Source organism: Epargyreus clarus, unplaced genomic scaffold (assembly GCF_041222505.1).
Source record: "Epargyreus clarus isolate Ecla_fem2 unplaced genomic scaffold, WU_Ecla_fem_2.2 ptg000022l, whole genome shotgun sequence".
NCBI lineage: Eukaryota > Metazoa > Arthropoda > Insecta > Lepidoptera > Hesperiidae > Epargyreus > Epargyreus clarus.
The window spans coordinates 257,699-278,787 of NW_027332229.1; the positions used below are offsets into that span (position 1 = coordinate 257,699).

General features: G+C 47.2%; 1 protein-coding gene across 1 annotated transcript in view; it reads right to left on the minus strand.

Moving 5' to 3' along the window:
- The window catches only part of kst (spectrin beta chain, non-erythrocytic 5 kst), a 117,232-nt gene that overhangs the window by 51,771 nt on the left and 44,372 nt on the right, over positions 1-21,089 (minus strand). Inside the window, 28 exon segments of the mRNA XM_073085222.1 lie at positions 129-329; positions 1,428-1,557; positions 2,356-2,469; positions 2,928-3,016; positions 3,433-3,595; positions 3,957-4,157; positions 4,785-4,958; positions 5,491-5,725; positions 6,235-6,380; positions 6,808-6,910; positions 9,397-9,584; positions 9,981-10,199; positions 10,568-10,796; positions 11,679-11,869; positions 12,099-12,207; positions 12,614-12,768; positions 13,235-13,328; positions 13,657-13,730; positions 14,038-14,140; positions 14,536-14,681; positions 15,222-15,346; positions 15,848-15,960; positions 16,634-16,746; positions 17,317-17,491; positions 18,814-19,008; positions 19,305-19,495; positions 19,862-20,034; positions 20,721-20,907. Of these exon segments, the coding sequence (XP_072941323.1) occupies positions 129-329; positions 1,428-1,557; positions 2,356-2,469; positions 2,928-3,016; positions 3,433-3,595; positions 3,957-4,157; positions 4,785-4,958; positions 5,491-5,725; positions 6,235-6,380; positions 6,808-6,910; positions 9,397-9,584; positions 9,981-10,199; positions 10,568-10,796; positions 11,679-11,869; positions 12,099-12,207; positions 12,614-12,768; positions 13,235-13,328; positions 13,657-13,730; positions 14,038-14,140; positions 14,536-14,681; positions 15,222-15,346; positions 15,848-15,960; positions 16,634-16,746; positions 17,317-17,491; positions 18,814-19,008; positions 19,305-19,495; positions 19,862-20,034; positions 20,721-20,907 (4,336 nt within the window).

The window sequence follows — 21,089 nt, forward strand, 5'->3', positions numbered from 1 at the left end:
AACTGGGTACATTTTCTTGTACCGAGTTTGTTTGTTTGTAGGAGTGAGTAATCTTTACTAATCTATGCACCAAGCTATGTTACCAAGGTCTCCAGTAGTCTGTTATACCAGTACGTGTTGTCACCCACCTCTCTGCTCGGTGGCGGTCTCCAGCAGCTCCCAGTCGCGGTGCAGCTGCTCCAGCTCGCGGTCCACCTGCGCGTCGGGCCGCAGCTGGGCGGCCAGCGCCTCCACCTCCTGCAAGCGAGCCTTGTTCGCCGCCAGCTCCGCCGTGAAAGCCTGGTGCTTCTGTAGCTTCTTGATCTTGTCCTCCAGGTTTGTTACTTCACCTGGCGGGAAGAGAAGAACATTTCAGTCGATTTCATGTGTTTTGGCAACTATAAAAATGTAAAAACTATTTTTTGGAACGAAGTTCCTTAACACGGTACGCTGGGTAAGGGGGCCAGGCGAGCGTCACAAAAATTCTCACGACACTTTTGCTATAGTGCGTTCGGAGATGGGGCAGGCCGAGTATAGGATTCGATTTATTCGTTCTCTCTCTCCTTCTGTCTTGACAGTGACAAGCCACGCGACGCGCGCGTCTGCTGTGTATATGTACATTGTTTTGTCGTGTTCGTGTGTATGTAGTTTTAGTTATTTTTAATATTTTTAAAAATAAACAATGGATTGTGTATATTCATAACTTCAAAAAATATTGATTACAATTTTATTAGCATTCCTTCACTTATTTCATTTATCGTTTAACTCCTAAATATTGTTAATTTATTTAATTATATCTCCTATAACACTTATTTCAAAACGAAAGGAACTTCGTTCCAATCGGGTGTCCCACATGTGACACCTCAGACATTTTTTTCCGTATAATAGGGTCTGACGACCTACGATCGACTCCCCCTTATATCGGACTTAACCAACAATTTAAAAAAACAATCAATCCTTTTCTGCTTCCCTGATCCCTGCGGGACAGCCAGCCATCCAGCCACCCGTGTTGAACCGTGTGTGTACGTTGCATCTGCGTCAGAGTGTGCGTCGTCACATATAGGTGTGTGCGGAGCGTCTGTGTGCGTGTGTAGCTGCATCTGTGTGTCAGTGCGTGCGCGTGTCACCACGTCACTAGCAACCTGTGTGAAGCTATTAGGGAGAGTGCAAGCTATCAAACTAATATACCGGTGTGCGCGGGCAGCTCTGTGCCAGAGCGTGTGTCCCTGCGTAGGTGTGTGTGTCTGTGCGTGCATGTCACCACACATCCCTAGCAATCCGTGTGAAGCCATGAAGGACAGTGCAAGCTAGTATACCGGTGTGCGCGGGCAGCCGTGTGCCAGAGCGTGCGTCGTTGCGTAAGTGTGTGTGTGCCTGTGCGTGCGATTGTCACCACGTCACAAGCAATCCATGTGAAGCTGTATGAAGGACAGTGCAAGCTAGTGTACCGGTGTGCGCGGGCAGCTGCGCCAGCTTGTCGGCGACCCAGGCGCGCGCCTCGCCCGCGTCGCGCGCGAACTGCGCGCGGGCGCGGGCGCGCTGCAGCGCCGCGCGACGCGCCGCCGCCGCCTCGTACAGCTGCAGGTCAATAAATAAAAGTAAATAAGAGTATCCCTTTAAACTAATGGACCTGTACCTTAGTATGAGTCTTTACATCTTTACAAAAATGACTGTTTTTATATTTGTTTACGTATTTCCCATATATTTCCAATCAGTTCTGATACAGTCCGCTAGAGGCGCTGATTGAAAATGTATGGGCAAATAAGTAAAAAAAAACAAAAACAGTAAAAAACCTCATACTAAGAGTACTGTTGCACTTTTTATTCATATAATAGTAATAAGTATATTTTTATTGTCGTTTTGTTGTTGTTTTTTTTTTCTTTTGTTTTATGTTATTTATGTTATCTTCATCTGTTATTTCATTTATGTAGCAATTATCCAAATAAAATGTTTTTTCTTTATGTACGCGAAGGTCTTCAATCAAGAGATGTACATATACAGCTACATATGCCACATATTATTTGCACCCCAATAAATTAGTGATTAAATTATTTTATACGATTCCTATACAACTTAATGAAGTATTCGGTAAAGCAACTACAAATTTACAGAAATCAGTTCATATAAAAAATGATCACAAAAAAATTGCTTGGCTGAAAGCTCCGAAAAGTTTGCTATTCTTTTTTTTAGTTTCATAATATGATCTAATTTCCATTCGATATCTATAAAAATGACCCGAAGTACTCTTGCAAATTTATTTTATTAAATTTATTCATAAAACTACATACACGTTTATGTAACTGAACCTAAAAAACCAAAATGTTTTCATCAATAAAATGGGCTAATAAAGCCATATAAAGAACCGGGCTGTCATACCTTCTTCCGCCTCTCGTTGATGTTGGCGAGCTCGTCGGCGATGCGCTGGCTCTCCACGTGGTTCTGCTGCAGCAGCTTGTCCCCGTGACTGTTCAGCGTCGTCAGCTTCTCGTCCTACACGGAAAATATTTATAATGTTACAACTCGATCATCGAGCAAACAGTACTGGATTCAAATTGTAGTACAACCGCTGTACACGGGTCGCGCCGCTTAACATGACACTATATTTTGATACTATTGTATACAGAATATATTGTATACAGAATAACTTGTTTTAATAATAATAAATGAGTGACGTTAAATCTACTCGTATTTATTTTCGCCACAAAGTTATTATAAGATTTCCATTCTCTCTACCTCTCCCCTTTTTGTCTATCTTACTCTACCTCCCTACCTTCCACTGCATGTAATTCCATCTCTCCCTCTTTATATCTCTTTTCCCTGCCTTCTTTCCCCCTCTCACTCTCATCGCCTCTGTATATATTTCTAGCTTTCTCTCCACCCATCCCTCTCCCTTTATTTTAGCTTTTATCCTTACCAATTCGTAGTTTAAAACTTTCAGAATAACTTACCTGAGTGGCCAGTAATTTCTCGAAAGCTTCATGTTTCTTCAGCTGGTTCTCCACTTCCTCCACGCTGCTTGTTGGTGATATCTCAGTACCTGAAATATTAACAGATGTTTTAAAATAACTTTATTAGCAACAAAGAAGCCTAGTTACCTAGATATAGAGACAGATTTTAACGACGCTTAACATTGCTGTTATTAGGTGACGGTGGTGCTGTTGTGGAGTGGCAGACGAGCACTTTTATCGAGATTAGATTTTCTTACCTGAGGTCGGCTATAAATACGCCCCTACCCTTTAGCTAGAACGCCTCGGAAAAAGTATGTCTCCCTTACCACCCTACATACTAGAACACAGCAGCGCTTAACACTGCTGTTATTAGACAGAAATAGGTGTGGCAGTGGTGCCGCCGGAGTTGAACCACAGTGGTCAATCACGTTGTAAAGGTGTCCTCCGTCGATCGGCTGGTCCAGCGCCACCTGGCGGCTCGGATAGCAGCAGGTCAGATACTAACGCAAGGCGGCCTCCTGCGCGGCGCACAGGTGGTGCAGCAGCTTGGCGTCGCGCAGGAAGCAGTGCCAGTCGATCAGCTGGTCCAGCGCCACCTGCCGGGCCGCCCAGGCTCCGTGCAGACGAGCGCGCTCCTCCACCAGCAGGGCGCAACGCTCGGAGATCTCCTGGAAAAGTAATGATTTTGTTAGCGGATGCTGGCATTTCCCTAGGGTTTATTGAACCTGTATCTTTCACCACTGTTTGAATTGCTCCAATTAGTGGTGACAGGTAAATTAGACAGTTTTATGTCTCCTAAATTCATTGTGGATAAATTCAATTTGGAGTAAATACCTGGTCAATAAATAAAGCGAAAAACGCTCAATAACAGCGGTTTCTTGTAGTTCGACCCCAAATTACCTTTAAGACACTTTTTTATTTTTCAGCCGCGGCGAGCACGCGTCGCGCGCCTCGATCTCGGGGAACCCTACAAATGTCCTGGGCGCGTTTTCCACTCCATCTACCTACTCCTCATAGGAGTACACGTACCTGCGCGTTGGGGTGTCCGCTCGCGACGAGCGCGTCGGCGGCGGCGAGCACGCGGCGGAAGCTGTCGTCGCGCGCGTCGATCTCCGCGCGCGTGGCGTCGTGGTGCGCGCGCGCCGCCTGCGCCGCGGCCGCGGAGCGCGCGCGAGCCGCTGCGGCCATCTCGCCGCGGAGCGCCGCCGACCAGGTGCTCAGGTCGCGCACCTGGGGACACATACACATGTTATAGATACGGTAATTTTGTGGCACGCGTAGTGTCACCAAATAAACACCAACACACACACACACAAACACACACATACACGTACAAATGCACACCCATGCACAAGTGTAATTTATTATATTTTATTATATTATAATTTATTTATCGATTACGGCACGTGTACCGTAAATAAATACACACATAAGTAAATATTGTGCGTGCATGATGAGTTTATTATTAGTGTATGTTGCTAACATAAAATAAAATTAAATTACATAGATTCAACTTTACAAGTACGAGTAATTTACTAAATTACATACTTTATATTTAGCAATGATTGGTAATATTAAAAATGTTTACACTGTTAGAGCTCGCGAAGACGTTCAATGAAATTCAGGTGAAATATATATTTTATGCACAGAACTGGGTGCGAATACAGATCTGTGATTTTATGCATGGATTGACAAACAGAACCACTCCAATTTTCTCATATTAACACTAAGAAACGATTAAAGTATAAGAATCGACGTAAATTAAGCATCAAAATAAATAAATTAAATATTAACAGAGATTCAAACTCGGGAAATCCTCAAACCAATATTGGAAATCGGCATTGAAAAAAAACTTACTTCAGTGAGGAACTGATGCAGCTGCAGGTACTGCTGCAGCGTCTGCCGCCGGGTGTCCGCGGCGCTGCGGAGAGCTGCCCAGGCCTCCTGCAGCGCCTCCTGCCGCAGCGCGATCTGCTGCGAGTTGGTGCCGGGGCAGAGACGCTGCAGCCGAGCGCCTTCTTCTTGGAGCACCTGGCAGATAAATGATGTGTGATATGCAGTCAGTTTAAATTTTTGCTGGGAGATAAAATAATGTTATGAGAAATGCTCAATTTCAATTTTGGCTTATAATAACGGTCTTAAATAGTTGTAATGACTTTGAAGGCTGGTAAGGAAAACATATAAGTTATTACAACTTATTCCTTACAAATCCTAACTGATATCTGTTAAGTAACTGATATCTGGTATCTGTCTAAGATTTCATATGATGTTGTCTATTGATGTTAATATGAAAAAACTTCCGTTGTATCTTTTTTTAATTACAAATGTCCATGAGCGGCAGTAACTTTTCATTATGTAATGCTTTTTTTCCTAGTTCTATTTTATGGTGCAAATTAAAAAAAATATAGCGCTTAAAGCTTATGGCACCAATGTACAACACCTTGGTTTAACACATGCTTTACTCCACGTTTAAAATGTAAATATGTTCATAATGCATGGTCCTTCGAGCCGGATTTCACCAATATTTTTTTCTTCATACGACTTTCTCTACATGAACACTGACCTGCATCTGTGCGTCGATGGCGACCAGGTCGTTCTCAGCGGTGTCGTGGTCCCGCAGCAGCGCGACGGCGGCGCGCAGGTCCCGCGGCGGCGGCGGCTCCGCCAGCTGCGCGCGCTTGTCCGCAGCTCGTGCGAGTAACTCGCCTGCGTCGCGGTGGAAGCGGTGGATCTCGCCCGCCGCGTGCAGACGCGCGCCGCGGGACTGGATCTGCTCCACTAGGCGCTGCCAGGACTCGCTGGAATACGTAGTTGGTTGTTAGGGACATAGTGACATGGGGAAAAAGAATGAAAATTTTGGTTTAGCGAATTTTAATGTTACGGCGAATGGTACACGGCGTTGTCATTTAAATTTATTACTGTGAATTTCCAGGTTTTTTTATAGTGTTCATAAAAAAATCATTTTTAACAAAATATGATTTATTAAATGACATTATATGACTCGTGCCGTTGGACGAAAAGCACAGGCCTGTATCTAGGTAAAGAGTGTACTTCTTTTTTCCAGTCTCAGGTTCCTAAAAAAATCAATCGTAACGCCTCACACGCACTCTGTACAAGCTTAACTCCCATTCAAACTTTATCCTTCAACAATAACCAATAAAATGTCGCCTCAAAATGAAAAAAAAAAGCAATCTGTTAATTATTTAAGATATTTACAAAACTTCAATAGCGTGATTTGGGATTATATAGCGCCATCTATTATCCAACAACTTTTTTCTAACTAAAAACCAACCAACACGATACATACCCGAGCGCCTCCTGTCGTTTCTCGATGTCCGCGATGTAGGGGCTCTCGGAGGCCACCAGCTTCTTGGCGAGCTCCTCGCACTGGTTGAAACGTTCCGCACCGCTCTCGACGCGGTGCCGCAGCTCGTCGAACTTCGATCGCAGGATCTGGAAATGGAGTGGATATTGTATTGTCGGTCGGTTGAAATTGTGGACACATCGGACCATTATAATTGTTGAGAGAGTATTTTCTCAGATGATCAATATTGCATTACACTTTTCATAAATATCTCATCTGTCATAATGGGCTTTTTAGGTAAATTAAAATTATTACACGACAAAAAGTATGTTTTATGATAATCGGGACATCAATTTCATATCTTTTAAAATTGCAATATACTTATATTAGTTTGTTAAGTTTATGTATTTTTTTGACTATTTTCTAAACTAATTAAACTCGCCAGATCTGATGACGATACGTATATTGTCATTTAGCACAATTTATTTTTATCATATTACGTTTTTAATTATATCAAATACAATTTATAATGTTCTTCGACGCTTGTTACGTAATCAAAGTGAGAATATGTCTCACCAGCAGGTGTTCGTAGTCCTGTCCGTAGTCCTCGCTGGAGGCGGCGGCGTACTGCTCCTGGATCCAGCTCTCCAGCTCCGCGCTCTCCGCCAGGTATTCATGTCTGCGGGAACAGGTTATAATGTTTTATAAATCTTGCTATACTTGACGTTGGAGACGCACTAGTGTATTATATAATATAGGAGTAGCAGACGAGCATACACTCCACCTGATGGTAAGTGGCTACTGCTGTCCATGTACATCTACTTATTCCTACCTGAAGTTGGCCACAGATGCGCCGACTACCTCTCAATACTAAGTGGTGCGAAAAATGGTGTGGCGGTGGTGTCGCTGCAGTCGAACAACAATGGTTTCTACTTTGTGTACGCCTCCTCGCCCCGCTCGCCCGGAGCCGCGCCGGGGCGCACAGTGGAGCTCACCTGCAGACGCTCTCCACCAGCGCGTGCTGCCGCTGCGCCGCGACGCGCTGCAGCCGCGCGAGCGCGTCGGCGAGCGCGGCGTGGCGCGCCACGAGCCGCGCGCCGTCCTCGCCCCGCTCGCCCGGAGCCGCGCCGGGGCGCACAGTGGAGCTCACCTGCAGACGCTCTCCACCAGCGCGTGCTGCCGCTGCGCCGCGACGCGCTGCAGCCGCGCGAGCGCGTCGGCGAGCGCGGCGTGGCGCGCCACGAGCCGCGCGCCGTCCTCGCCCCGCTCGCCCGGAGCCGCGCCGGGGCGCACAGTGGAGCTCACCTGCAGACGCTCTCCACCAGCGCGTGCTGCCGCTGCGCCGCGACGCGCTGCAGCCGCGCGAGCGCGTCGGCGAGCGCGGCGTGGCGCGCCACGAGCCGCGCGCCGTCCTCGCCCCGCTCGCCCGGAGCCGCGCCGGGGCGCACAGTGGAGCTCACCTGCAGACGCTCTCCACCAGCGCGTGCTGCCGCTGCGCCGCGACGCGCTGCAGCCGCGCGAGCGCGTCGGCGAGCGCGGCGTGGCGCGCCACGAGCCGCGCGCCGTCCTCGCCCCGCTCGCCCGGAGCCGCGCCGGGGCGCACAGTGGAGCTCACCTGCAGACGCTCTCCACCAGCGCGTGCTGCCGCTGCGCCGCGACGCGCTGCAGCCGCGCGAGCGCGTCGGCGAGCGCGGCGTGGCGCGCCACGAGCCGCGCGCCGTCCTCGCCCCGCTCGCCCGGAGCCGCGCCGGGGCGCACAGTGGAGCTCACCTGCAGACGCTCTCCACCAGCGCGTGCTGCCGCTGCGCCGCGACGCGCTGCAGCCGCGCGAGCGCGTCGGCGAGCGCGGCGTGGCGCGCCACGAGCCGCGCGCCGTCCTCGCCCCGCTCGCCCGGAGCCGCGCCGGGGCGCACAGTGGAGCTCACCTGCAGACGCTCTCCACCAGCGCGTGCTGCCGCTGCGCCGCGACGCGCTGCAGCCGCGCGAGCGCGTCGGCGAGCGCGGCGTGGCGCGCCACGAGCCGCGCGCCGTCCTCGCCCCGCTCGCCCGGAGCCGCGCCGGGGCGCACAGTGGAGCTCACCTGCAGACGCTCTCCACCAGCGCGTGCTGCCGCTGCGCCGCGACGCGCTGCAGCCGCGCGAGCGCGTCGGCGAGCGCGGCGTGGCGCGCCACGAGCCGCGCGCCGTCCTCGCCCCGCTCGCCCGGAGCCGCGCCGGGGCGCACAGTGGAGCTCACCTGCAGACGCTCTCCACCAGCGCGTGCTGCCGCTGCGCCGCGACGCGCTGCAGCCGCGCGAGCGCGTCGGCGAGCGCGGCGTGGCGCGCCACGAGCCGCGCGCCGTCCTCGCCCCGCTCGCCCGGAGCCGCGCCGGGGCGCACAGTGGAGCTCACCTGCAGACGCTCTCCACCAGCGCGTGCTGCCGCTGCGCCGCGACGCGCTGCAGCCGCGCGAGCGCGTCGGCGAGCGCGGCGTGGCGCGCCACGAGCCGCGCGCCGTCCTCGCCCCGCTCGCCCGGAGCCGCGCCGGGGCGCACAGTGGAGCTCACCTGCAGACGCTCTCCACCAGCGCGTGCTGCCGCTGCGCCGCGACGCGCTGCAGCCGCGCGAGCGCGTCGGCGAGCGCGGCGTGGCGCGCCACGAGCCGCGCGCCGTCCTCGCCCCGCTCGCCCGGAGCCGCGCCGGGGCGCACAGTGGAGCTCACCTGCAGACGCTCTCCACCAGCGCGTGCTGCCGCTGCGCCGCGACGCGCTGCAGCCGCGCGAGCGCGTCGGCGAGCGCGGCGTGGCGCGCCACGAGCCGCGCGCCGTCCTCGCCCCGCTCGCCCGGAGCCGCGCCGGGGCGCACAGTGGAGCTCACCTGCAGACGCTCTCCACCAGCGCGTGCTGCCGCTGCGCCGCGACGCGCTGCAGCCGCGCGAGCGCGTCGGCGAGCGCGGCGTGGCGCGCCACGAGCCGCGCGCCGTCCTCGCCCCGCTCGCCCGGAGCCGCGCCGGGGCGCACAGTGGAGCTCACCTGCAGACGCTCTCCACCAGCGCGTGCTGCCGCTGCGCCGCGACGCGCTGCAGCCGCGCGAGCGCGTCGGCGAGCGCGGCGTGGCGCGCCACGAGCCGCGCGCCGTCCTCGCCCCGCTCGCCCGGAGCCGCGCCGGGGCGCACAGTGGAGCTCACCTGCAGACGCTCTCCACCAGCGCGTGCTGCCGCTGCGCCGCGACGCGCTGCAGCCGCGCGAGCGCGTCGGCGAGCGCGGCGTGGCGCGCCACGAGCCGCGCGCCGTCCTCGCCGGCGCCCGCCTCGTTCGCCGCGCGGCCCATCTCCGCTATGATCGCCGCGTACGTGTCCAGCTCCAGCTCCACCGCCTGCAATGCGTGACAGTTTTTGTTAGTAATCAATAGCAGGAAATCGAAACGGCTATATAGCTATTGTTTTTAATATTCTGTTCTATAATATGGGGGTAGCAGACGAGCATGCAGTCCACCTGATGGTAAGTGGCTACTGTCCCCTATGAATATCTGTAATCAACTTCATATAGGCTTAGATATTCCTACTGGAGGTCGGCCATTGATGCGCTACCCCTGAGAACTAAGCTAAAGCACCTCGGTAAAGTACGTCTTCCTCACCGCACCCATCAAATTACAATACAGAAGCACTTAACATTAACGATTAATAGGCAGAAATAATTGTGACGATGGTACCATAATCGAACAACAAAGGGTTCTAAATGACCACCTAGTGGGTATTCTCATGTTCTTCACCTTGTGCCTAGTGAGCAGCTGCGTGGCGCGGTGCCGGTCGTGGCCGACGTCTGCGGAGGCGAGCGCGGCGTGCTTGTCGGCGAGCCAGGCCTCCACCTCCAGCGCGTCGTGCAGGAACTGCTGCGCTCGGAGCGCCGCCTCCAGCTGTGCGGCGCGCTCCTCCGCCGCGCTCGATACTGCGGCGTACTCGCGCTCCAGGTCCTCGCATAGCTCCTTGATCTGGAAATAGTTTATATATTTTTTTAAATTATTTTGAAGAAATTTTTGATAGACTATATAAAAACAACATTAATGAATGACATAGAAGTGATCTCCTGTATTTTAACAAAAACATAAAACAGATTGCAACTGAATTTAACTTGTCTAAATAAAACATTATTTATCTTTTTTTTTGTAGTGTTTGAGACTACTCAAACACTACAAAAAAAAGTACTAACATACACATTTTTTGTCGTTACAAATAATTTTCTATTATCCATGGAGATCTCCTGCCAGGCTAGATGGTCATACCTCGGGAGCAGCTGTGTTCCGACATTCTCAATTAAAAACTTGTACATATATGTTATTTTTTTTATTTTATTACGTACCTTATCAGCCTGCGGGTGTTGATCCTCAATCAGTCCATGACCATGCGCCACCACCCTCTCAATCAGCGGCCGCCTGCCCAGCAGCTCGGCGCGCAGCTTCGCGTGTTTCTTCTGCGCGGTCTGCGCGGCGTGCAGGTCTCCCGCGCCGCCCGCCGCCGCGCTCGCCGCCGCGCGCCGCTCCGCCAGCCACGCCTGCTCGCCCGACACCTCCGCAGCGAACTTGTGTAACCTGCACATACACGTAACTTGGTAGAATCCGCGCTAAACTGCTAGTCCGCTCCGAATATAGAAACGCGTCGCAATAGAAAATTACATATCAGCGAGACGAAAACAGCGCGAGACCCTCCCAGCACCCGTTCGCTGCCCGCTCTCGCTCGCAGGTACATAGTTGCGTTAGTGTGGCCTTACGTTGCGAGAAGTTTGGCGTGGACTATACTAAGTTTTTGATCAAGGTAAAGGAAAATATCGTATATGCTGGGCATCTGGGAGTATAATGAAGTTATGTAGGATGTGTGAAGTGGAGCAATGGCGGCCACACACGTAACTTGTAACTAAGTTGTAAGTTACGGTAAAGGAAAATATCGAACATCCTATGCGCCTGGGAGTTCAGAAAAATCGCAAAGATGTGTAAAGTCTAACCGCACTTAGTCTGTGCAATGGATAATGACCTCAGCCCCTCGTACCTAAAATCCTTATAAGCAACACTATCCGATGATGGATTAATACAGGATGAGTATTTTTTTTTTTTCAAATGATCTCATTCGATTCTCGTCAAGGAAAAAAGTTGTTTTGAAAAACTAATGATATAGTATTAGTTTTTATCAAAATCGGCCTACTAACTTCTTTCAGCAGTTTTCGCTAGACCTTATAAATTCGGATTTGGTCCAAGGCCCATTTGAAAAATTAACCCTGCATATCTCAAACTTATTTTCAGTCTTTGTATCTCATAAGTAAAGATATTAAAGGTTATTACACGAAATAAGCTAAAATGATTACATAAAAATATTTTCTTACTAGAGTAAGGATTAACAATAATAAAATGAGTCAATAAATACGATTTTGGGCTCGCTACGTATTACAGCTCGCCATTATTTTAGCAAACACTACTCACTGCAAACTAGTCTCCAGATCCTGTCTTCGCTTCAGCGCGCGCGGCCGCAGCGGGCTGGCCGCTCGCTGCAGCGCCGCGCAGTCGCGCTGGATCGCCGGGGGGTCGAAGTGGCCCCCCGACACCAGGTCCTGGCCCGCTGCTGATAGCGCTTCCGACTTCTGCTCCCACTGGCTCAGCTCTTGTTCTAGTGTCTGGGGGAGAGAACGATCATTTAGTTAATGATAAGAGGAGATTAAAAATTAAAAAAGGTTTTCAGAATAAAAATAGTCATCTCGCTGCTAAGTGTGCTCCAGCTCCTGCAGCCTTCCTGCAGCGCTCGCTCCACCTCCTGCAGTTGAACTGCAACGAACACTCCAGCTCCTGCAGATGACCTGCTACGCCCTCTACAGCTCCTGCAGTTGACCTGCAACGTGCACTCACCTGGTGCTGGTGCAGCAGGCGCTTGCAGCTGCGCAGGTCAGCGCCGATCTCCTCGCTGCTCAGCGCTCGCTCCAGCTCTTGTAGCCGCGCCTTCGCATCTTCCACAGCCCTGGGGATCACACATGTTTCGTTAGCTACACTATTTTCTCATCACTACATTACTTATACAACTTGGTGCTTAGTGAAAATAATTTGCTTATTTATACAATCCAGGGGGTTAAAGTAGTTCGACCTCAGCAGCAATGTGTGCGTGTGTGTGTGTGTGTGTGTGTGTGTGTGTGTGTGTGTGTATGCGTGCGTGTGTGTGTATCTCTACGAGTGTGTGTGAGTGTGCAGAAATACTTATCCGAAGCGTTCCAACTTAGTCTTCAGACTCCTCAACTACCTAGTAACGCATCTATTGCGAACTTTAAGTAGGAATCTTAATCTTATTGGTTAGATTACAGAGGGCCAGTAGCCACTCATCACCAGATGGACTGCATGCTTATTTCCTGCTATATAACAGTAACCCATACCGTTTATGTTGTCGCTGTTGCGCGGCCTGGCGCAGCTTGCTGCCCTTATCCCGGGAGGCTGCGACCAGCTCCTCCCAGCCGCTCTGCAGCGCTGCGAGCCGCGAGCTCACCTCGCCCGCGCGACCCGGGTCCGACTTCTGGAGAGACTGGCCGATCTGAGGGACATGATTGTTTGGGGAATAACTTAATGATTGTAATTTATTAAATAGGTACAGTACTCAATACAGTAGGTATAGTTCTTAAGACGGCGAGTCTATGTATTGAAACTAATATTGTTATGCGGCATGGATTTGTTAAGGTCTAATAAATGTAAGAATATAAAGTATTTTCTTAAAAGTGAGCTTTTCCTTTAATGTGCTGTATATTCTTACTTCGCAAAATATGATTAAAAGGGACACTATCAGATAACGCTAGAAATAGAATCCTTTTTTCCATAATTAACACTCGATTCATGATAAAAAATAAATATAAAAAATCGATTTACACAGTATTTGTTTTTATGACTTTTTCTGTGTTCAATTTTTTATACTTTCGAATTTGGTCTTAACTCAGTTAAACAAATTACCCTGTACAGTCGGAGCTAAAAAAGGGACTTTTTTGTACTATAAATAAAATACTAACACTTTCTACATTCCTCAGCTGCTTCTCGTTGGCTTGCAGTTCTCTCTCAAACGCCTCGTGCTTCTGCAGCTTCCGCTCAAGGTTTGCTAAGTCCCTGAGAAAGAAATAAACTTTGATGTACAAAGCGTCGATATAACTACTGGGTCTAAAATTATGAAAAGATGTATTTATTAATATTCAACAAAATAAATGAGAAAGAAACAAATCTAAAACTTTCATGTACAAAGCATCGATTAAGCTACTAGGTCTAAAATTATGAAAAGATGTATTTATTCATATTCAACAATTAGTTATGGTTTACTTTGAAATATCGATTTCTAAGGGGAGTAAACAAGAGATGGGAGCTTGTATTCAATAAAACATGTTGAAATAATACATAAAATACTATGTCACAAATGTGGTGATAACATAATCACACATACCTGTAACTCTGATCTTTAGCAGTCCTAGTCTTATCCTGAATCCATGCTTGCAGTTCTTCTGTAGCAGCTATGAACTAAAAAAAACAGTAAAATTATTAAGTACAGTTAGTTTTTTTTTCAAAACAAGTCCTAATTATTTCAAATGTATGTACAATTAAAACCAATAGTAACTTGGAATGCCACAAAGTATTCTTTCAAAGCCTGAAAAATGTTTTTTTTTTTCCAGCCTGATAGTAAGGTCTGAAATATCGTATGATTCTAGTTTTCCTACCTAATCTCATAAATTCTCATCTAGTGTCATCATCTCACATTTCATAATCTAATAATCAAATGCCTAAAATGGTCTTTCAAACCAGATTTCTTTCTGATTGAGTGTGTTACCTGTTGGTGCGCGAGACTAGCGAGCAGCGCGCGGCGCCGCTCGGCCGCCGCCTGCCGCACCTGCTCCCGCCGCTGCAGCACCGCGCCGCGCCGGGACAGGATACTGGGGACGATTACATACACTTTAATATTGATAACTTATTAAATATGTTATAATTTGGAACTTACTGCAGTGTTTGAACTGATATACAGCAAGGTATCACTTTCGAACGGCGTGTTTTATACAGTAAGTGGAAGTTATGGTACCACTCTCGTACTGCGTGTTTTTTGAAGTCCTGTTCCTAGGTACGGCTGTGTTTATCCCTGTAGTTCCGGGACCAGAACAGGGGTACGGTATCCCCTGCCTGTCGTGAGAGGCGACTAAAAGGGGGCTTCCGAGGTAGTGCGCAGCAAGAGTGGGAGCTCGAACCGCTCGGCCAGCGGCCCTGGGAAGGACGGCGGCATGTGTGGTCGCATACACGGCGGCGTGACGTCACGCTAGTGTGTGCTAACACTCACTGGTCGGCCGCGTAGTGCTGCGGCCGCTGCGCAGCGAGCGCGGCGGCGCGCTGGGCGAAGGCGGCGAGGCGGTCGTCCTGCGCCGCCAGGCGAGCCTCCAGCTCCTCGTGCCGCTTCAGCAGCGCCTCCGCCTCGTCCACTGATGACTGTATAACGAGATATTATTGTTACATTAGCTGAGACACTACGCAAAACTGAACGAAAATACAGGTCAACTTGTCATATTTGCTTACCCCTAGTGAAACATTACACTATTGACACGATAGGCACGTGTGCACCGATATATGGAAATGATAGGCTTGAAAACGACGAAAACAGGTTAAAAATTACTATGAAGTTTAGCTTACTAAATAAGTAATTTTTAATTATTTTAAACATAAACAAAAAACACTCATTTAGATATCCAAGTGATTGTGGAACGATATCGATTTTTTTAAGCGCAAAGGCATTAATGGCGTAACATTAATGTCTGCCTTTAAATCAAAAACTTTTAAAATCTTCCTTAAACAAAGTACGATCAAAATATGTTTATTACTTTCAATCATAAAAGTTGGTCCTTTCAAGCCAGATCAAATTATTTTAACATAAACCTTTTTAAATTCTTACAAGTAACTTTGTTATCCTCAGAATAACCAACAAATAAAGCAACTTTACACAAAATTGTAAACAGAACGGTTATATCTTACTCCGAAGTCGTTGTAGTCGAGGAAGGCCTCGTGCGCGCCGGACGAGGCGTCGATCTGGTCCGCCTCGCGGTTGAAGCTCTGCAGCTGCATGCACTGCTTCAGGTACTCGTCCTTCTCTTGCCATTCTGAGAATATGATGCACGTTTATAGACCATTTATTCTTAAAGAATTAATTTTAATTTACTTATGCGAATCGATGGAGCAAAAAATAAATGTTGTTGTTAACTCTTAACTTTTTTTTATAAAATTTCGAAAATATTAACAACGACGAGCTCCATCAAGCCGTCTTTCAAAGTTCAAAGTTACACCGATATTTACATTTGAAATAGAAGCGTGCCGTATGCTATGAGATACATAGACATATTATAGGATAATATATGTTAGTATAGGATAATATATCTATGATGAGATAAAAATATAGTAGTATCGATACCAATCTTTTTTTAAAACTTAGTTACAATACATTACACTCCCCAGCCTTAGATCGACTTAATACAAATTGGTAGCCAGGGAATATGTCTAAAACTAAAAAATTAAATGTAGGATCTCACCGAATTTTGGTGACGAGCCTAAAGTTCAACCAGGAAGGTATGGAATGGGGCAAGCCATTCTAAAGGCGATCCTACCTTTGTCAATAGCACGTTGTTGCTCCTCCATGTACTGTATCTTGTCGGCGACGTCCGCCAGCGACGGGTTGGTGGCCAGCAGCTGCCGCCCGAGACCTATCACTTCCTTGAATCTGCGATAAAATTACATCAATATAATAAACGAGATATTTAGTGCCTAATAAAAGCCATACACGCTACGGTTTACCAGACAGTTCACCTGCACAGGGAGACCCTCGTGGCGGAATGGTCACCATATCGGTCTGATGCGCAAAGTGTTCCGGTTTCAAGCCCGGTCCAACAGATATCTGAATAAGGATACTATTGGATACCCATTCTGGGTATTGGTTGTAGATGGTAAGTGGCTGGTGCCGCCATAGACATATGTAATCAACCCCAAATAGGATTAGATATTCCTACATGAGGTCGGACCCAATTGCGCCGCTACACCTGAGGACTAAGCTCGTTTCGGAAAAATATATCTACCTTACCACACCCTTCAAACAAAAAAAATCACAACAGCGTTTAACACGCTGTTATGAGGCAGAAATAGGGGTAACGGTGGCGCCGCCGGGATCAAACCACAAAGGGTTTTACCACCTTCAATTTGGCTTTGTGTGTTTGTGACACCCACGAGAGGGAATCCTAGTGTGGAGCTATAGACGGCGTATAAGCGTATTAAAGATCGGAATGCCATAATCACTTCTTGCTACAAATTATAAAAAAATGATGTAATCGACCAATTAGGTAGGCAAAAATTGCAAAGATTGATTATCAATAACTAACGTTAGTCAAAATACTACTTACTCGTCCTTGTGCGTCTTGATATCGTCGTACAACTCCTGGTGCTGTTTGTGCAGCGCCTCCGCCGTCGCCACGTCCTTCGCAGTCACCTCTTGTGATAGCTGTTCGCGGATTTTCTGCAATTATCATGATTATGATGATTATTGTTAGTGATGATAGTAATAATAATGACTACGATTATGATTTTGAATCATTTTCATTATTGACAATAATTGATGGTTGAGATAATATTTAAATTCTGATTGCGTTAAGGTTTTTAATATTGTCGAATAGCTTGAAAGTTGATTATTACAATAAGCTGATTGTCATAACGTTAACGTTTGTGGCAATGTTGACATGTGTAATACTGTCTATAGGTAATTATGATAATTTTATAAAAAAAAATTGCATTCATAATAAAAATGCTATTAATGTTATTAAACTTGATGTTTATGATGATAATGATTTTGATAGTATTGATTATGCTTATATTGGTCATTATTAAGATGTTACTTATATGACAATGGCAATTGGGTTTAAATAATCTTTATTTTTCATGAGACATACATCACTTAAAATGAGAATTATTAAGATTATTCTAAATAACCCTTTTTGTAGATCGTAATAAATATATTTTTGATTTTTTAGATTTGTTTGATTCTCATTTGGCAATATTGATAATAACGATAAATATAATTGTTATCCACCTGCAGCCAGTCATGCAGCAGCGCGCTGCTGTTCCCGAAGATCTGGTGTCCGACGGCGCTCTCGAGCCGCGCGCGCCGCTCCGCCGCCTGCGCCTGGCAGCGCAGCCACATCTGCTGCAGCTGCCGCTGCCGCGCCTCCACGTTGCTGCGCTCCGACGGGTACTGGGACTTCACGCTGCCGGGCAATAGGAGAATGTTTTTATAATATAGGAGTAGCAGACGAGCATGCAGTCCATATGATAAGTGCCTATCGCTGCCTATGGACATCTGTCAACCTCAGATAGGATTAGAAATGAAATGAAACGAAATTAGATATTCCTAGCTGAGATCGACAACAGATTTTTTTAATATTATAGGAGTAGCAGACGAACATGCAGTCCATATGGTAAGTGGCTACTGCCGCCCATGGACATCTTTAGTCAACCCCAGATAGGATTAGACATTCTTACCTGAGGTCGGCTACAAGTGCACCGCTACCCCTGAAACCTCAGCTGGAATTCCTAGGACAAGTGCCCCTTACCACACCCTTAATCTCAGATATCAGCAGCGCTTAACACTACTGTTATTAGGCAAAATAGGTGTGACGGTGGTGGTGCGGAAGTCGAACCAGAAAGAGTTCTACCACCTTTCAAGTTCTACTACCCTTTATTTATTTTACACAAACACAATTATCATTACAGGTATTATTCCCAGTACGGTAATCATCATCTTCAACTCATCACTGTCCCAATGTAGGATACTGTCCTCTCAAAGTGTCGTCATAGTCACAGGCTATTGCGCCGGCTATATACAGATTGGTAAACTTCACACATTTCAGAACATTTTTAAGAACTCTCAGGAGCGTTGGTTGATTTTTTCGTGTCACCCACACAGGCATCTCTTTATATATTTTTTTCATGTTGATATAAATATCCTTACCTATGGATGTCATACCATTTCAATAGGCTGCATGAAAATTAACCGCTAGCATTAGTATCTTGAATAAGAATTATTGAATGATTTTATAGGTTCAGCAAATTATCTTTGCTATATGTTCAAGTGTGGACATATAGCAAAGATAATTTATAGATAAGATCATAGTGTTGCTTATTTTATGTAACTAGAAATAAAATGAACGAGGTATTTATCTGTGTAGAGCAAAGTTTCATACCTTGACTGATACTAACACTAAAACAACGACTTATATTGCCAAATCTTACCACTGTGTTGTACTTCGTTATATATCTTAACACTACAAATTCAGAGAGACCGAATGTTGCAATTCATCATAAAATTTGACATGATTAAAATTCTTTAGCCAAAGCAAATCAAATCCAAGGTCCTATTACTGTTGTTTCTACGTTAATGGCAGAGCGTAGGTCCGCCGCGGGCGTTGAGCTCGGTACAGCCTTGCTCCTACAGCTTGCAGCAGCAACGCGCATGGAGCGCAGGTCCGTCGTGGCTCTTAGAGTAAGTCCTATAGTAGAGACACGAGTCCTACAGCAGAGAGATACTCACGAGTCAGCCAGCAGCCCGACGGTGGTGACCTTCTCCCGCAGCGGCTCCAGCTCGCGCTCGAGCTGCGCGTGTCTCCGCTGCAGCGCCCGAACTGTGCGAAGATCTGCGGCGGGAGCTGAGCTCGCTGCAAGCTGCTGCTCCTTCTCCGCCATCCAGTCCAGCGCCTCGTCGCACGTGCGGTTGAACAGCTCCACACTGATAAACATATGTAAATGTTAATACAGCTTCTCTGAAGGGAGGTGTCCTGCCAGGCGATGATATGCTTAAAAGTACCTTATCATGAAACACAGAAAAATGAAGACGCTTATCATGAAAATGCAATAACAAATTAATCATCAAACTTTAATGTCCTTTCTGCCATAAATTAAATACCTAATCTTTAGGACTCATGTCGATGTTAAACTCTCAAAATTAAATCCAAATTCCTCTAAACAAATAACAAAATAAATTATCTACAGACTCCTAAAACCCCAGGGTTGCCCAACACGTACCTCGACGCGCCCTCCAGGCTCTTCTCCTTCTGCTGCTTGAGGCGCAGCAAGCGGTCCCACTGCTGCCGCAGCTGCTGCCGCCGCGCCGTGGCCTTGGCGGCCTGGCTGTGCTTCGCGGCCACCAGCTCCTCTGCTGCGGCGTCGATGTGCTCCAGGCGTTTTGATGCAGCTGACAGGTCTGTTACGAATTTCTGAGGACAAAGAAATTATTTGTTGATTAGAATCTTTGCACATGTAAAAAAACCGGCGTATTTGTGTAACCTTATTACTTAATAGTTAAATAAGTTACTAACCTTCTAAGACAGTATGCTGAACTACAAACCGCTCATTCCTAACTCTTTTTGAAAATAAGACAACGCGCTACTGCACAACTATTTTTTATACCTCCCAAATTTAATTAATGTGTTCCTTTACATACAATTACGATTTCTCGCAAATATTTGATTCGATTACTTTCAATTGTCGGTGAAAAAAACGTACTTTTCGTGGATTTATAGGGTTGCCAACTAATAGGAATAGTGGTATAAACCGCTAGCTCGGTAAGTTGTCAACCGTACCTCATACTTCCTCTTGGCAGTGTCGACGGTATCATCAGCATCTTCAGCGCGCAGCAGCTTCTCCTTCTCCCGGATCCACTTGTCGAAGTCGTCGCACTCCGCGAAGAAGCTGAACAACTTGATGGCGTCCTCCAGCTGCAAGCGACGCGCCTCCGACAGCTGGAGCAGCTCGTCTGGGGGAATAATAAATTGATTTATACAGAGAAAAAAATACATGTTTGATTATCTTGGTACTCTACAGAATTTTCCGCCCCGGGCCTCTACGGTATGTTGAAAAACGCGAAAAATATTATTATTAAAAATTAAAATTCGCATAATGTTTAGTTGGATTGGTTGTATTAAAAAAATATGCAAAAGTTTCAGACAAATATACAAGCTATAAAAAAATAAATATGCCCAAAATGACGCTCTAGTTTTTTTAATTACTTTGAAGCTATTCGATGAAAAAAAAACTGTGATAGGAACAAAGAAAATTTAATAAAAAATATTGATTATATGTATACAAGGATGAAGTCATTTTTCAATGCCGGGCACGGGTCTTCCCTCAGAAAAGAATGAGAAGGATTAAGTTATAGACCAAGTTTCTATTAGTGGACTTCACACACCTTTGACATTTTTTTATAAATCTCTCAGTTATGCAGGTTTCCTCACGGTATTTTTCTTCACTGTTTAAGCAAGTAATTATTAATTTCTAATCCGCACGTAAATTTGAAAAAATCAGAGGTGCATGTCTGTCATTTGAAAGTCGGACCCCTCGATTAAGAGGCAGAGTTTCTTAACCACGAGATCATTACTTTTTGGGAAAAAAATATTGACTAATAACGGTCACGACAATTTGCCATCAAAACCCATAACTTACTATAGTCAGCCTGTATAGCAGTCAAGCGGTCCTGGACCGCGGGCGCGGCGACGGGCGCGGTGACAACAGAGGGTCGCGGTCGACGGGCCGGGCCCGCGGACCGCCGCACCTGCACCACCTGCTTCACCAGCACCGTCTTCTTCACGCGCTGCACCGTGCGCACCTTCTCCGGCCGACGGACTTGCACCTGGGGAGATAAATGGCATTGATAAATTAAAACAAAGGAAAGGATTCCGAATAATAATCGATGTTTAACAAAGAGGCCTTTATATTAAGGATTTATATTTTAAGTCCTATTAAGTATTCGATTTGTTACAAATCCCCATCCCCTTAATCTTTGTCATGTCTTAGGATTCCACTACAGGGGTT